This window comes from Cryptomeria japonica, chromosome 9, assembly GCF_030272615.1.
Source record: "Cryptomeria japonica chromosome 9, Sugi_1.0, whole genome shotgun sequence".
NCBI classification, from domain to species: Eukaryota; Viridiplantae; Streptophyta; class Pinopsida; order Cupressales; family Cupressaceae; genus Cryptomeria; species Cryptomeria japonica.
Genome location: NC_081413.1, coordinates 99,548,540 through 99,566,288, shown reverse-complemented (window position 1 = coordinate 99,566,288; position 17,749 = coordinate 99,548,540). Strand labels below are relative to the sequence as shown.

Sequence of the window (17,749 nt, the reverse complement as noted above, 5' to 3'; positions counted from 1 at the left end):
TTACCTTTATTCCTCTCTTAAGATTTCACTTTAGTTTGCATTTGTGACATTTAATAATTATCTACCTATTAGGGTTTCTTTTAGGGTTGCACAATATCCTTTTATAAGGATTCATCATTGTAATTTATCTCTCTCTTGGATGAATACATTTTTCAGCTTTCAGAGCACCCTTGCTTGTTTGTCTCCATCTCTTCTTTCTGTGACAGGTTATTTGCATGCAGGTGATCTTCGGGGTCAATGAAGTTGGCTTTCTCAACTTCTACAGATATGTCTCAAAGGTTTATTAATATGAAATATTGTAGTATTTTTAATGTGCTTTATAGAAAAGTTTTTATATAATTTGTAAGGACAAAGACTCAGTTGGAAATTCAAAGAGGAATTTTGGGTGTTGTCTCTATAAATTGGTGCCACCAGTTCTTTGCAACAACCCTTTCTAAATAGTTTATCTAAAAATTTGTCAATTTATTTAATAAGCTAATGTGTTTTTTTGCCACAGTGCTCCTGACTCCCATGTCCCTCTTCTAGCTCTATTACCAATTAGTTTTGTTGTGTTCATGGTGCAATAGTTTGAATCACAGGCACATGCATCAATCCTACAAAGAGTTTTGCAACAGCTGAAATTTTTATTTCAAACGGTGAATGTATTTGGAGAAAATTAAAATTTTATTTATATTAACCTTTAAATTTTAAAATTATCCATGTATTATAAGGTTAGCAATCTATTTTAGGTGCAACTGTATCCAAATAAAATGACAGGGGGTGAGCAGTTTGATCCAATTTGCGGAATTTGCTTGGAATCAGCTCCAATTTTTATGTTGGGTGAAGTTGGTTTATTGGCAGCGGAGTATTTGATATCACCTTGTGCTTGCAAATCATATGCTAGTTGTAATTTATTCTTAATGCACCACTTATTAGATTATTGTTATGCAACAACAGGGTTTGTGTAAGATTATTGTTCATTTTTAATTGTAAGTTTGAAAGATCTTTGAGATGGCAGCACTGTCTACTGCTCATGATCTTCTGGGCTCTTGGAATTCATAATTATTTTACTTATTTCAATAAAACAAAATAGTTACAAATTTTCAGTTATAGAACCTCACAACAGAATAGATAGTCACACCAATTTTTTAGCTTCTTAATGGACAAATTCTTCAACCAACTATCTTCTTATCTTTGATAGTGCAAAAAGGACAATCTACAACTTTTTATTTTGACTATCTGTCTGGATTACAAGCAAGATAAGTTTTCTCCTTTTTAACCCACATACTTAATTTGTCGGGTTTATTGATATATTTGTATAATTGTTTGTGTTTGTACCTCATTTTAATTGACCACTAATTCATTACAGAGCTCTAACAGCATATCACTCCAGAGCCAAAGTGGGACTTAATTTGGAGGCAAATCTTTCAAGGGTATTTTCGAGGAGAAGAAGACGAGCTACAAGCTTCATCTTGAATTTTCTTTCATAATTACATGCTTATTAGTTTTGCTTAATGTGGTTAAGGATCAAGAATTAATGAGCATGGGAAGCTGCCTTTCTAAGAATAGCAATGCCAATTCAATGCTCGTTCACAATTTTCAAAGTGAAACACTTTTCCCTTCTCTCTGTTATGCTCTTTTTATTTGGTAATAAATGATAACTATTTGAGTCCCGTTCCCTTCTCTCTGTTATGCTCTTGTTATTGCTTGAAAATTTAATTAATTCCACTTTCAAGTACTGTATCTAATGTGCTAGATAGTTGGACAGTTAGCTTGCAAAGTGTAGCTTTCAAAGTGTAGTTTGATATAATCATGTGCTTGCTGAATGTAATTGCACAATTTGATTAATATTTACCCTAATTTCTGTGAGGCCCAGAATTACTATGAAATTACATAACAAATGGTGTAATAGAAAATTATTCATGATATTTTTTCCAATCTTTTAATTCTCATTTTTTAGTTTCTATCCATAGGCGGGATTACTAATGCATCTATTTGGTGCATTCTTTTTTTAAGGCAAATCATTTGAAACTATTTTTTAAAATTTATCCATATTTCTATAGTTTTATTTTTTGTATATTTTTTTAGAATTCAAATAATACTATTTATCTACTCTCTTATTGGTGTGTTACTCTCTTATTGGTGTATTATGGAAATAGTCATTGCAAAAAATCTATTTTCCTCAATTATTTTACAAGTGCAAGAACATCCACATCTACTATAGTATATATCAAGGTTTTCCATCCAACAGTTAAAATGTTTTGTATTGCAAATGTTCAAAATGTGGAAATTTCACAACACTTAAAATGCAACTATTATCTTACTAATGAATGTAATAATTCATATTTATAGTGTTTTTCCTTATCTTTTTAGTTTTATAGTATGTCAATAAAAGTTCCTACAATTTTCTATAGCAATTATTTTACCTAAACATTAAATGTGGTGTTTAATCTGACAAGATATAAAAGTTAGAAAATTTAGAAAAAAATCTACAAAAATCTTATCTCATCAACTATAAATATGTAAATATTAATTTATGTGCAAATAATAATTTGACAAAATCAGAAAATTTAGAGAAAAAAATCTACAAAAATCTTATCCACTATAAATATGTAAATATTAATTTATGTGTAAATAATAATTTGACAAAATCCAAAAATTGGTAGAAATCTTATCTACCAACAAGTAAATATTAAGCTTTTTTCTCTATCAAATAATAAATTTGTAGACTTTCTACTTCCTATGCCATTACTCTCAATTATTATCTTAACATTAAACCTTTCTATAATAACATCAATTTTTGGTCTTCAATCTTGATAGTTATAGTTAAATCAATTGTAATATTCATATCCGATAAATAACTATTAACAACTACTCTATCCTATAATAATAACTATAGGCAGGAACTTGACGCTATGCGTCTCTTGTTACTCTAGACAAGAAGGTGGTTCAAATGAACAAAAGAATGGCTAATCTTTCCATTTTGCAAGGGTATTCAATGTGTACAATGTGATGAATATATCCTTTATAAATTTTGTCATTTTTGTTATATCATTTATTTTTCTAATATTCATCATATTGTTTAAGAACAAGTTCAAGGAGATAGGGTAGTAGACCATGCTCACTACAATGATTTAGTATTCCCTGTTTTCAGAATAAATAGTTCTCTAAATTAATCCTAATAGTGAAAAGATGATCAATTACGATTTTGACATGATGTAGCCCCCAAAAGTGAAAATTTATCTCATTTCATGATTACATGTGTAATCCCCATATTATCTCAATTTTTGTCTCAAAAAGAAGAACACTTGATTCAATAATAAGACTCACCTTACAATAGGCACTTTACAATTGTAGTGCATAAGCATGGCCGATTTGAACAAAAAAGGGCACTTTATAACAATAGTGTGTTATCAACTCCAATCGATCGAACATGAAAGATGACCACTAAAATAAAAGATGGATTTTAATATTCCAATGTCTATTAGATAAATTTATTTATTTCGTCTTTACTTATTTAAATTACTTGTAAGATATTTTTAGATGTTTGTTTTGTCTTAATTTTTAGTCATTTAGAATGCTTAATTTAAAAAAGAATGTTATCGAATCTTCCCAACTAAAGAAGTATTTTTTTCTTCGTGTAATTTTGTCCTTAATTAATAAGTGTTCATTGGAATGTCTTTTTCATGGGATGGATGGATAGGTAGGTGGGAAATCCTCATTTATCCTCTAAATCTAAGGTGGGCATTTCAACCTTGATTTGGAAAATTGTTTCGCGTCATATGTAGTGTAAGGCATTAACATGGTCTAAGCCTGATCGTTGACGAAAATATCAAAGTAGGTAAATTAAAATGAAAAAGCATGTTACGTACAAAATGTGGCATAAAAGTTGGATTTAGTTTCTACTTCTATTAAGAAACATATAGGGGAAGAGCACCGGTTACTACCCATGTTCCCATAACCGTTCACTCCTTGCACACCCAATTCCCCAATTACTAACTTTAAAGGGACCAAAAAATAAATAAAATTAACTAATGTTGCTTTGCTATTAGTCGCCTGCAATAAATAAGTTGTAATTTATCATTGACCTTCAAATTAAATAAAACATTCTAATAACATAGACTATTTGAATTAGAGTTTCTAGCAGACTTGTATCTTAATTCTTAATACTTGTTTGTTGTATTGGAAATGTGTTTTTGTCTCATAATGCATTTCTATTTTGGATATTTACATGTTGATGTATTTGGACATTAAGATATCTCAAATGAAGTTTCTTTGCATTTCTATATATCTCTTAAAATTGTTAGTTGAAAATTAAAAGTAGTCATAGAAGTTTTTATAAATATAACATATAAATTATGTTGGTTTTTTTCTGAAGTGTTGATATCTAATTGATAAAAGCTAAAAGAAATATACTAATAGTCTAATTTAATTTTTTTCTTTTGTTGATATCTATTTGAATGCTCTTAATGTTTATATTTTTATTTTCAAGAATTTTAGTGGTTTGCATTCTTTAAAATTGCATTCCTTGGTCTAATTCGTAGGTAAAGTCATCCTCAACTGTGCTTTGAACAATTTCATTCTATTGTGTTTTAAAATTAACTATAGAAATACATTAAATGTAGGTTGACTGTTGAACAACTAAAAAGATTGGGAAAAAATAAAATTAGGTAGTTGACTAGAAACATAAAATGTCGTTGTAAGATTTTTAGCTTATATATAAAAGTTTTCTTATGTAATTAAACATTCAGAAAGTGAATTGTATCGAGGGTGGTTTTTAAACTTGTTTTGACCATTTTTTAATCCACTTGTTCACAACAAAAATTAGTTATATCATTCTAACTGAAATCTCTTTAGTTTGTCTCATGCAATTAAAATTCTTAAATTTGTTTCATAAGTATTGCATTGTGGAAGAAATATTGGTTTTTTATATTTGCAAAAAGTCATATTTGCATTACTCAAAACAAGTTACGCTATAGTCTACATAGAGGAAAAATTAATTTCATATAAAATGACTCCAATATGGAAATTGTACTAAGCACATGTTACTTCATATTGAATGGTTTCACACTCAACGAGAACACATGTTCCTTCATATTGAATGGTTTCACACTCAACAAGAACCGCCAATTGCTTCCTACCAAAAACTTACCTCTAAATCAATAGGGAGAGCAATCCAGTTCAATTAAATAAAGCAAATTGGCAAAAAGAGGAGAGCAATCCAATTCATTATACCTCTTCTAATTGAAACTCTCAAACGAGATATTCTAGAATCAATTAGTATTGAAGATTGCATTAGTTTATTACTCTACACAAGAAGGTGGTTTGAATGAACAAAAGAATGACTAATCCTTCCATTTTTGGTTTTGCATATGGCTCAAAATCATTCAATTCTAGATCTTTACACTTAATGCTATATTGTGTTTGCTTCTACAACAAAACTATATTTGAAAACTATAGGACTGATAAATAATTGTGACTCGTGCATCTTGAAATGTGGATAGTTTAAAATCAATATGTCTTAACACATTATAGCATGAGAAATATAGGATCAATAATTATCTCTGAAATATTTATCTTCAAAAGTATATAGTTTAAATTTGGGATGTTTTACAATCTTAGATCTGTAGGATTGAATAATCTGCAAACTTTTAATTTTGTATGTTTGAAGCTGAAGTTTGTGTTTTGCGTTTCAATTTTATAAATTATTTTCTTACGAGATTCTAGCTCTTTCAAAATGTTATTTTTATTATTTATAGCAAATAATTAATGGATAACTATACAAAAGTCATATCCAATGCAATAAAGATGCCTTTAAGAGGAATCAACATTTAAAAATCCTATAAATTGTTGTTCTTTACTAAAACTTAGTATCATGTGTTGCTACTCTTATATATGTTGCAACCCTTATTAATATGGAGTAATTAGTAGAATGTTACATATATTATCTATTTACTTTTAAAATTATAAAAAAAATTTACTCATTTTTAACCACCAACATTTTGGCTAAATATGCATTTTTTAATGCCAAAGGCATCTCTTATTTGAAATGGACGACCTAGTTTGAATGATTGATGGTTGAAAATGCTTTTCAAGCCTAGCAAGACGATTGAAATAATCTTGCCCGTGCATTTTTCTCCTCCATCGTGCTCTATTCAAGAATTAATTCAATTCAAAAGTACCTCTTGTGTCCATAAGACAACATACACTCACACTTGAAAAGTTGTTCGTTGAAATTTTAAACATCAGCGAAATAAAGTTGTGCATAAAAGATAAATGGTTGTTTGGTCATTTTTCAAATCGCTATCAAATGTAGACCCCTAGATCTCGGAGAAGTCGTATTCCTTCACAGAACCGAGCTCGCCCTTCCAAATAAGTATAATTATTATCATATGCTCATATTAAAGTGCACAAAATTATAAAATATAAATTGTTGAATGTGCGATTGATCTTATAGTCTAAACAACTCTATCAACAATATCGAGTTATTCCAAGGAATTTAAAATAAGAATAATTTGTGATTTGTCTAAAGGAATGCATGCAAATTCATATACGTACTTTTCTTAACAAATGGTTTTTGAATTCATGAATAGTCTACCTTTTGGATTATTTACAAAAGACAAAAACATTCAATTATATTATTAGAGATAACATTAAATTTATGAATAATGTATCAATGCATAGAATAATCTAGATTAACTGAAACATAATGGTTGTTGGACATAAAATCCAAGCTAATGTTAATTCACTTTAGAATGTGATTATCAACAAACATGTCATTAGAAGGGTGCAAGGATGTATGGACTTTAGGATGAGATAACATAACATGAGCCTATTGGTAATGGAGTCCAATTATCTTCTCGATTGAAAAGGTTTCTTTCACTTATGTTAAACCAAAATCTTATGTGATCAAGCTATGAATGAGAAAATACCAAAAATCTTATCAGATCAATCTTCCATACCTCTTCAACATGTTTAAAGACGCTAGAAGGAGGGCTTGAACCACCGACCTTGTGGTTAACAGCCACACGCTCTGACCAATTGAGCTATTCCAGCTTACATCTTAATAGTAAAATAGATGAAATATCAAAAAACATAAAAATACAAAGACATTGTTTCCCTTCTAGAATTTGCAAGTTTGATTATCAAGGATTGAAATTAAATATAGAAAGAAGAGCCATATTCACTTAATGCCCTTAAAATATATGTTTGTACTAAGAAAAAAAAAGGAGGTAAAATATATGTTTGTCAGTAAAGATTAAAAAAGTGAATTATTTGTCAGTAAGCTACAAAGATGCGGCCTCCATCCCTTACAAAGGTCCCACGGAGAGATGAACTCGGGCTATTGGATTCGGAGTTCAATGTCCTCACCGCTGGACCATAGAACCTTGACATTCTAATCCAAAATTCTTTACATCACATTTTTTCAAATATTAGTTTATACACTTAGCAATTTTTATCAATTAAAATTGATATAATATGTATGTGTGTCGTATGAAGTAGACCATAAATTACTTTCCAATGGAATTCTAAATAAAATTTGCAATTTTTTTCAAAATATTATCGTGGAAACAATACACTTGTACTTGGAATAAGGGTGTGGATAATATGTGAGAAAATTGAATTTAAAAGAGATTTTGTAATAGACATATTTATATATAGGAGTAGATAAACAAACAAGAGAGTATGGCAATAAAATAGTTTATTTGATTATGGATGCAATGATCAATATTGAATCAAAGATATTACATACTCTTACGATGATGTAAATGTACAAAAGGTCTTGCTTATATAGAAAATGGTAGATATAAGATTAGACCTTGACAAGTAGTCCTATATCAAAAGTAAACAATTCAAATGACAACTTAGATGAGTGAAAACAGTATATGGGGAGAAATAACATAAACAAAGAGACACTTGAACATAGAAACCGTAGAAGATCTCTTGGATTGGGTATAATTGATAGACCAAATCTAGGACAAAGGGCACAAGAAAGGTGGGGATATGGATCATTTTTTGTACATTTTGGGGCCTACAAATTTGGGCATCAAGAAGGCTAAAAACTTATATATTTGATGACTAGATAAAACTAGATCCACTATTTCATCTTGTAATAGTGGATTAACAAAGTTGTATACTAAACCATTAAACTCCTCTTTCCAAATCCACGTCATTTTCCCTTTTCCACTCAAAATTTCCATAGTTGTGATCTCAACAATGAAAATAGACAAAATAACCTCTATATTTTCCTACAACATGACCTTTATTTATTCAAGAAATATAGAATAGCATCATATAATATTTAGTTGCTTCATATATTTGTACAATTCATTATAGCTCCATACTTGTGAACTTCGATAGATTATTTTCTTGGGAACCACCCTTGGAAGCCTCTTTATATTCATTTTGGCTAGTTTAGAACTAAAATCTTGCATTTGTCCTCTATAATTTTGAACAGTTTTATTCTAGTCCCATAGTTCATCAACCATTCTAGTAATATTTGTGAGATTTAGCAAGGAACACTAGGTAAATAGAATTAAAAAAAAGTGAGAGAATTGAAAACAAATGAAGATGATTGCATAGAATGAGTGAGTGATTACATAAGATGGAGTGGAGGTATATAAAGGACAAGTATCTTACCTATCACCCTACATAACTTGCCGCATGGGCAAGATGCCACATAGACAAGTCATCTATGCATGGTTATACACCAACGCCACCCCTTAACCATAGCTTAGGTGGGGCAAAAGAGTGGGTCCCAACATCAAAGCCTAATAAGGTACCCAAGTAAAATGCCTAAGTACAATGCACCTCATAAAGAACAAGAGAAAACCCATTGAGGAAAAACTCCCCCCTAAAAAAGAGAAAATAAGCTCTCTAATGTATGAGAAGTATAAAATCTCATATGAGAGAAAAATCCTCCCCATAAGAGAGAAAAATGAGAGATATCATGCAACCCCCCCTCAATAAAGAATCTCCAACAATGGTGGTAGATGTCAAACAATGAATGCTAAAGATGATCCAAGATTGGTGAACACCATTCCTCCCCTTAGGAAGAAATAAAACCACATAAGTGTGCAAGTTATCTTTTCGTTCTTGAAAAGAATGAGGAAAGAAAACTCAAGATGAAGGAATCCTCTGAACCCTGCTCAAATGAAGAAAACTCAAGATGAAGGAATCCTCTGAACCTTGCTTTTATGTCTCCATGTCAATGTTGAAAGGTACCATAGTAAAATCAACCGTTCTAGGCCATAATGATGAAGATGGCAATCTAGAATATGATGAAAACCAATTCAGAGTCCAAAGACAAATATAATCCCTCCAAATGTTGCTCAAATATCTCTAAGCCAATTTTGAAGTGTGAAAAATGTTTGTTTTTTTTTTGGCAAAAGTGGCAAGCCACTATATTATTTATTAATCTGATTCAATGAGGTCAACTGGGAAAGAATCAGTGAAGAAAACCCAGCATCGTCCCTAATATTTACATATATTTAGATATTCTGAACAAGTGATTACAACAAGTGATTACAAAGGATTATCAGTGAAGTGTGAAAAATGTTAATAAGATGAATTAGGTACCATAAAATATTGAGGTATAGTGGCCATGGATGTATGGTGATAGTTGGACCAATGAGAATCTAATGTTGCCACGATAGAAGAAACTATAGGCAAAGAAAGAACAAGAAGGTTAGAAGATGTACCTATAACATTGGAAGATGATGCATATCCATAGGACCTATCATGAAAGAGGATATGAATGTCCTCAATGGTGTCCTCCAAGTCTACAATGTGGGACTCTACACATAAGGATGAAATGTCAAATAGAGATGTCTCCCAATATATATTGGTGTTCTGCAATACATTTGTCTTCAATATAAAAAATATATTTTTTAATTTCAATTTAAAAAAAAAAAATTGTTTGAATATATATCTTACATTTTTCTCATTTATATGATACACAATTATAAGAATTTTCCCTCTTAATAATTTTAAATAACTCAACTCAACCTAATCAAAAATCATTGCGAAATTTTAATTTTTTTTTCTAAAAATACAATAATTAATTTTGGCTGTTCACTGAAAACTGCCTCTGTTAGGGTTTCATGGCGTTTTCATCAATTTCTGCCAAACATGAGGATCTCCAAACATATCTCTGTTAACAAACCGAGGAAGATGAGGCAGCAAAAGCTTATAAGTCTGACGCAGAGTACCCCTGCCGACAGAATTCTTCACAATAAGCTCCACATCATCATTTGAATTCCTGACAAATAACAGAGAACAGATCCAGGCGACGGCGGCCGCAATAGAAGCAGGCTTCTTCCTTATATGAAGATTTTTCACCATATCATTACTCATTTCCTCTGCACATCTGCGCTGCCTGTGATCAAATCTCAGAGCTTTACACAGGCGCGTAACAGAAGCCCTAACATGCGGATCTATAAATTTATTCATGTCAATTTTTTCCGGCGGAGGATCGTCCGGAAGAAAAACGCCGCAGGCCTTAGGGATCTTCTGTCTGAGAAATTTCCACGCTTTATTTACGTCGGACTGTCGCAGATCGGAAAACTTTGAAGTGAATTCCGCCATTGTTACGAGCTTGTTGAGCTGTCTCCCTGAAATGTAAAGGCATGCCACGTAGATCGCGCTGAGGTGGACGCCGTATTTTCCTCTGAGAGCCGCCGGCCGGCTTCTTAATAACGCCGTGAAAATACTTTGCGCTTGTGTTATTACAGGTGCTGTGCAGGAGGGCCCCACCGCTGATGCTATTCGGGCGATTTCTTCGAGGTGAGCTGTCTCTTTCGGATTGGTTACTTCGCTGAAGGGGTTGTGGGACCCGCTTGCTGGCTCGACACGCTGGGCATCCTGGTTGTCTTCGAAGATTCTTACGTCCTGCGTGTCGTCTATGTATTGGTCTTCGAGAACGGTTGCGCATTCTGTACAGACAACTAGGCCTTGTGATCGGTCCACCTCAGCTTCCACGTCAGCCTGGCATGTTGCGCAGTATTTGCGCACTTGGTGACCTCCCATATCACGCAATTTTTAATATTTCCAAGTGTAGCGATTTAAATGGACGTAAGAATATGTTTTTAATGTATGGTGGGATGCATTTTTATTTCCACTGCGCAGGGTATTTATGCATTTTTAGCTGCTGTTTCGGAAGAGGTGCGCCCCTTGCTTACTAATTTAAAAACAAATTAGTATAGACATAATTATATATATAATTTATGCATTTTTATGTGTGTATGAATCTGCATATAAATACATGTATCTGTTTGTGTCCATATTTATGTGTATGTGTTTAGAATATATAATTTTAACTTATATATCTAAATATTTTAGATTAATAACTATATAAAAAATAAATACGTTTTTATTTATAAATTGATATGCAAATATTAAATTTACATGTTTCAAAACTGTTATTCAAATTTGAGTTATTTTATTTATTTATTTAATTTAAAATATATATAAATATTGTAGACGTCTAAAATTAATTAAATTAAATATTTAATTAATTTTATCCTTTTTACATAATTAGTCAATTTAACTATGTTACTCTTTATTCTTCTCAGAATTAATTAAATTAAATTAAATTAATCCTGTCACTATAGTTCAATTATTGATTTATTAAATAAATAAATTATTTCCTCGTCTTTTAAAGTTCCTAAAATCAATTAATTCTTCCAAAATCCCCTCTTAGCTAATTAATGACAATTAATTAACTTAGTCATGGGATTCCTACAAATCACTTCCTCTAATCCTTCATTAGCTTAATTAATTCTTCTAGAATCCCTCATAATCATGATCAACATTATTTCCTAATTTTTAATTCCTCCACTCATTTTCTCTCCTCTTGTCAAATCCTCCGACAAATCTCACTTGTCTTCTAATCTCTCATCATCCCACCTCATCATCTCCCCCAATCATTTGCTAATGGCTAATCCCCATGATTAGCCACCAAGTCAACCAATAGCCATAAATGGCTAAATCCATTTGTCCCCTCCTCACCTTCCAACCTTAAATACACCTGATTGGGTCATAATTTCAAGAAATTGAAAATCCCACATCCTCCCATGTCTCTCATCTTCCCAAAGAATTTTAAATTCCTTTTTTAATTCCCTTTCCCCACACACTTCATTATTTGAGAATTTTTCATTCTCTTGTGCATCCCCCAAGGAATTTTTAATTCCTTCTTGTCTTTCCAATGTACTTGGGATATCTTCCCCATGTATATTGTGGAGTGTGGAGACAAGAAATGTCTTTATGTCAAATCTCTTGGCCTCCACACCGGTCATGGCATTGTCTCCTCAATCCATGTGCTCCCTCTCATTCAATCTCAATTCTCCATTTCTATTCAATCTCAACTGTCCATTTCTCCTCTCTCAATTCTATAAATTGGGGTCTCCTTCCCTTTGTTTTCTATCTCCAATTTTTGCAATCTTATGCTACCCACATAGCTTTAGCAATCCATCAAGAGCATCACCACTATAGTCAAATATCCACTTAGCATCCATGGCATCCATATCCATCCTTTGAGCATCCACTATCCACTCCATCCCTCTTTGTTGTGCAATCTTGGAGAGCAATCCACATCAATCAAGAAGGGTAAATCCAAACAAGTGGAGCACAAGGACGCATCTTCACTTTATCAAGCCCAATTCGAAGGAGAATGTAAAAATAGCAAGGTATAAGTGGTTTTGTTTTATATTTTGAATGATCCATTGGAATATAACCATTGAATCTTGTTTTGTTGTGTTTCCCCTCTTCATATATATATATATATATAATATTTTAGTTTATCTAAGATTTATTTTCTTTATTTACTTAAGAGTTATTTTATTTTATTTTAAAATTATTTTAATATTTTATAATATAAATAATTTTTTTAAAAAAAAAATTAATGCTTGGTAAACTTTTTAACGTGATCGAGCGTCTAGAGCTATGAATCGACGAGGCTACAAACGGGGGACCTCATCCTTACACTTCACTTGTTCAAACCCGCGAGCACAATGACCAAGCGAAGGCACAAGGCCTACGAGCACAATGGCCCAACAGGGGTTTGAACCTTGGTGGCTACTTCACCAACGAAGTGTTATATTTTGACTGCATTAATGAAAAATATAATATATTTGGACGTCTTTCACATAATTATTTTAAAATATAGATATGCTACTCAACAATTATTTTATTTATGGGGTTGTCCTCGTATCGTAGCGGTTGTAGGTTGCGCACCTCCAGGTGGAGGTCTTGAGGTCCGTGTCATCCAAGCTGGGCGGTATGGTGAGGTGGAGGTTTATCCTGCCCCCCACTGACTGTGACTATTCGTAGATCCCCCATCCTAGAAAAACATCTGCTCTGCCCCGCTAGTGCCGACAGACCAATCTAGTAGTGCGTACCACGAGGAAGGCCTAGCACAGATGTAGGGTAAAGTTTGATGTCGACTCTCACTGTTAGCGGCTCGATTGATGGTTTGTCTCTGTTCATTGGCCAATGGAAATGACGATTGGTGCTCTCAAGCCATACAGGTGCTTCATTGAGAATGCCTTGGCTCACGACATGGAGATGAGGTCCTCCCATGTGATCTCACTGGTTCATAGCTCCAGTCAAAAGCGCTTGCCCTTAAAAAAAAACAATTATTTTATTTATCTATTTTTTTTTAAGAATTATTTCGCTTTGTGTATTTTTTTACTTCAATTTTATTTTTAAAAAGTGATATTGTAATTGTGTAAATTTACTTTTTCTTTCTTTTTCTAAAATAGTGTATATCTTATCTTAAAACATTTATAGAGTCCACATATTGTTAAAAAAATGTAACTTAAAAATATATTATCTATAATGTATATGAAAAAGAAAAAAAAACCATTCAGTATAATTATATATTATTCCCCCATTTGTGGGGTTTGTTAGGTTGATCCAAGCTCTGTTTAAGAGAAAACATGATGAGTTCCACTCAATGAGGGATGGATCAAAGTCAATTTTGATGGCGCCTCATGTGGCCATCGTAGCCCATCAGAGGAAAATTGCATTCTTTGGGATTGGAAGGGGGAGATCTTAAGTATGGAGGCAAAGAAATTAGCAGAGGCCACATACATTGTAGTTGAGTTCCAATCTCACTGGCTTCTAGTGTGCAAACATGTAAAACCAATGCTTATGAGAAGGTTCACCTTGAAGGTGACTCATAGTTGGTCATCAATGCTCTTAGGCGAAAAGATATTCCTAATTGGAAAATGAAAATGGGTGACTCAGATTTGGGACATGCTCTTAGGTTTTAGAGATGTGAGAATTTCACATACATATTAAGAAGAAATCGAGAGGCAGACAAGCTAGTACATCGTGTAATAGATATGCTTGATGTCTCTTGGTCTAGTGGTTTTTTAACATTGGCAAGAGATCAATTGGAATGAGTTGGCTGGGATGGAATGACTTAAACCACACACACTAAGCGTACACTTCTAGGCTTAAAAATTGTTAAACACTCAGAGTTGGCTAATGTTTTCTAGGCTTAATATGTTGCTTAATGTGTGTGGTCACACTAAGAACACACTTCTAGGCTTAAAAGTGTTAAAAACTCAAACTTGACTAACATTCTCTAGACTTAATATGTTGCTTAATGTGTGTGGTTTAAGACTGGTCAGCTAGGATGGTATAGGATGTTGCATTAATGGTGATCGAAGGTAGTTGCATTAATGACAAAACTTCATTTGGTGCCCCCCTTATGCGAGCTCTGGTGGAGAGATGGATTTATATGGTGGGAATGGGATTTTTTGGTATTCCACCAACAAACATGATACTACCATTTGTCTTGACAATGCAAACAAATAGATGGCATTTAGAGGATAGATCATTAACATGAGGCCAAGGAAGATTTTCAATATTGATGACTCTAAACTACTCCAAGTGATTAAGCTAGTGCTTGGAGAGCCTTATCTCCCCTCATCTTACTGATACAAGATCAATTTGATGTTTCTTCCATGTTTTTCGCATAGCTCAAGGAGGATAAAGCCATGACGAAACTCCTAAAGAAGTAGTTGGTGCAAGTGCAATGAAAGACTTCTTGCGAATGGTGGTGATTGGGATTGGGTCATGTTCATGGTTGACCTTGTTTTATAATTGGCCCTAGATTACATTCTAAATTTGGGAAGCGCGGGTGATGATGTGGCCCTATTGTGAACAAGACCATCTACTCAAATCTCTTATATTTGTTTTGAATGGTGCAGATAAAATGGGGAGTGATTAGTATCATGCCTAGAAGTAGTAGATCTCACCTCTCTATACCAAATAGTGTTGGCAGCCCACACAGAATTTAAAACCCTGGATGCCAAGTGTGCATCATTAGAAAATTATCACCAACTAGGATTTATGAGTGATGGAGAGGGCATTGCGGTCCATGCCCTATCATTGGGCACCAACACACCTTTAAAATTTAGTCTTTGTGGAGGATTCAAGCATGAGACCACACTTATGGAAGCAGGGGCACTAAATTTTCTATTGTAGAGGGAGTTGTTGCTAGTGCCTGAAGGATGTGAAGTGAGGGGGAGAGTAGGAAATGTTAGAAGTATGGTTGTCATTGCATCAAAAGATCGACCTGTGAATGCTCGATACAACCACTAGACTTATAGAATCCATAAAAGGTGGTTAAGCCATGCCACAAACCCAAGCATTGTGTTGCACAACACAAGGAGACCAAGGGCGCACACCTTGCAACATTCCCCCACCCCCTAGTGCAAGGAAGGGGGTTTGAACCTGTGACCCAGGCTCTCATACCACTTGCTAGAAGTACGGTTGTTGTTGCGCCAAAAGATCGACCTGTTAATGCTCGATACAACCGCTAGACTTATAGAATCCACGGGAGGTGGTCAAGTCATGTCACACACCCAAGAGTTGCACTGCACAACACAAGAAGACCAAGGGCATGCACCTTGCAATAGGGAAATCACACAAAGATTTTGAAAGTATCATTCGAAGTAGAACAAATATATTATATTTATTTAATAATAAAGTTTTCAATATAAAATTTATGTATTACTAATCTACTGTCAATCAAGGTTTGCCAAATAATAGAATTTTTTATATATTTTTCCATAGAGATTTAAAAATTTCAAATATTATTGGATTTGCTACTAACTATTTAAGAATATTTCATTTGATTTATTTTGTTTACTATTCTATATTTTATTTAGTTTATATTTTATGAAGTATTAATATTATATATTTAAATGCTATTTTATTTCTACTTAAATCTAAAATTTTAAATATTATTTCATTTCCTTTCAAATTTGAAATAGATTATTCACTAGCATATATGTATTTGAAAATTTTATGTAGAGTATGCTGAGAGATATCTTTAGAAAACCTAAACTAATTAAATTTAGAAATATTTAACATTCATAAGTATGAACAAATGAAGAGATTTATTATTAGAAATAACTAAGAGAAGTTTAAATCAAGAGAACATGAAAAATATTTTTATATGTAATTTGAAAATGAGAGAAGTGAATTGTGACATAGAACATTACATCAATTAAATTCCAATGCATTAAATCTCAATTCTTTTTCTATAAATAAAGAAAAAAAAAACTTTTAAAAAAATATGCTTTATAAAATAACACTTTTTCAAAATATTTAGCGATAAATATTTAGTAGCTTGGCTAGCTCTATGAAAAATCAAAATTTTCTCTTTCAATGACAGTGCATTTAACCCTCTATTCATCATTGTGTCTCTTCTTTTACTTCAAGTTTAGATATATATTTATTGAAAAGGACTTTTCTTATAATGTTGGCAAACTTGATGATTGGTCTCTACTAAGTGCAACAGGTTGATGTAAACAACTCAATGCATACGCTTAATAGACCAATAGATCCCAAAGTAACCTATTGTGTCCTAAAGAGGCTCATTTAATTATCGATTAGGGGCATATCTACTTAGATGATGCTGGCACTATATGTGCAACCAAGGACTCTCTAAGCTATATATCTATTGTGTAAAGGGAACTAAATAAATTCAATAGTTAATTGAAACAAAAGTAATGCTAGAATATAAACCCATCTGCATAGTATTTGATGCGAGTAACTGGCAAGTAACTCAACAATGGCTTTGGGTAGTGTAGTGTTATGACTATGTTGTAATTTTAACTCACAAGCTTGAATACTAACATCATTAACAAATTACGTGCATCTAGCTCAAGAAGAATAAGTATAACAACTAATCTATGAAAGTAATGAACAATCTAACTAATGCTAAATAAATGAAGCTCACTATAAGAGGATTGCATTACCTCAAGTGGTTCTTGCTCAAGAGAGTTGCAACCTCTGATCACATAGTAGTCTTAACTCAACATGTCATCAATCATTCACTTTAATCATCTATAGTACATAACATATAGTAGTAACTTCTCTAATTAATCATTAATCTAAGCAAAATCTAGTTTATATGACATATATGGAAGATCTCCTAAACTTTAGTAAAATTAGACTTTATATACACTTTGAGAGAGTGGGCTAATTAGATCTTATAAACTGCTATGAACACTTATCAATCCTCCTTAACTTTGAGGATGACTTATTTTACTATGAAATAGAAAATGATAACTAACTTAATAGGAGTCTCAATCCTATTTGGACTCTTATTCAAATGGTAAACAAAAAGATAGGAATGTGCAAGAATCAATATGCATGACTTAATGAAGCACAACTTCATTATCCTGTGAACTCCTCCATTTAATTCATGCATTTATTCTTCAAAGACAAGGTCAATAAAGCTTCCTAACAA

The 17,749-nt window shown here is 32.5% G+C and overlaps 1 protein-coding gene and 1 non-coding gene across 2 annotated transcripts; both read right to left on the bottom strand.

Moving 5' to 3' along the window:
* Positions 1-6,961: 6,961 nt before the first annotated feature.
* Positions 6,962-7,035, bottom strand: TRNAN-GUU (transfer RNA asparagine (anticodon GUU)). Its single transcript has one exon. It is a non-coding gene; the product is annotated as a tRNA-Asn (tRNA).
* A 3,045-nt stretch (positions 7,036-10,080) lies between these two features.
* Positions 10,081-11,007, bottom strand: LOC131072969 (transcription initiation factor IIB-1). Its single transcript, XM_058009288.2, has one exon. The coding sequence runs from the start codon at positions 11,005-11,007 to the stop codon at positions 10,081-10,083; it is 927 nt and encodes a 308-aa protein (XP_057865271.1).
* Positions 11,008-17,749: the final 6,742 nt, after the last annotated feature.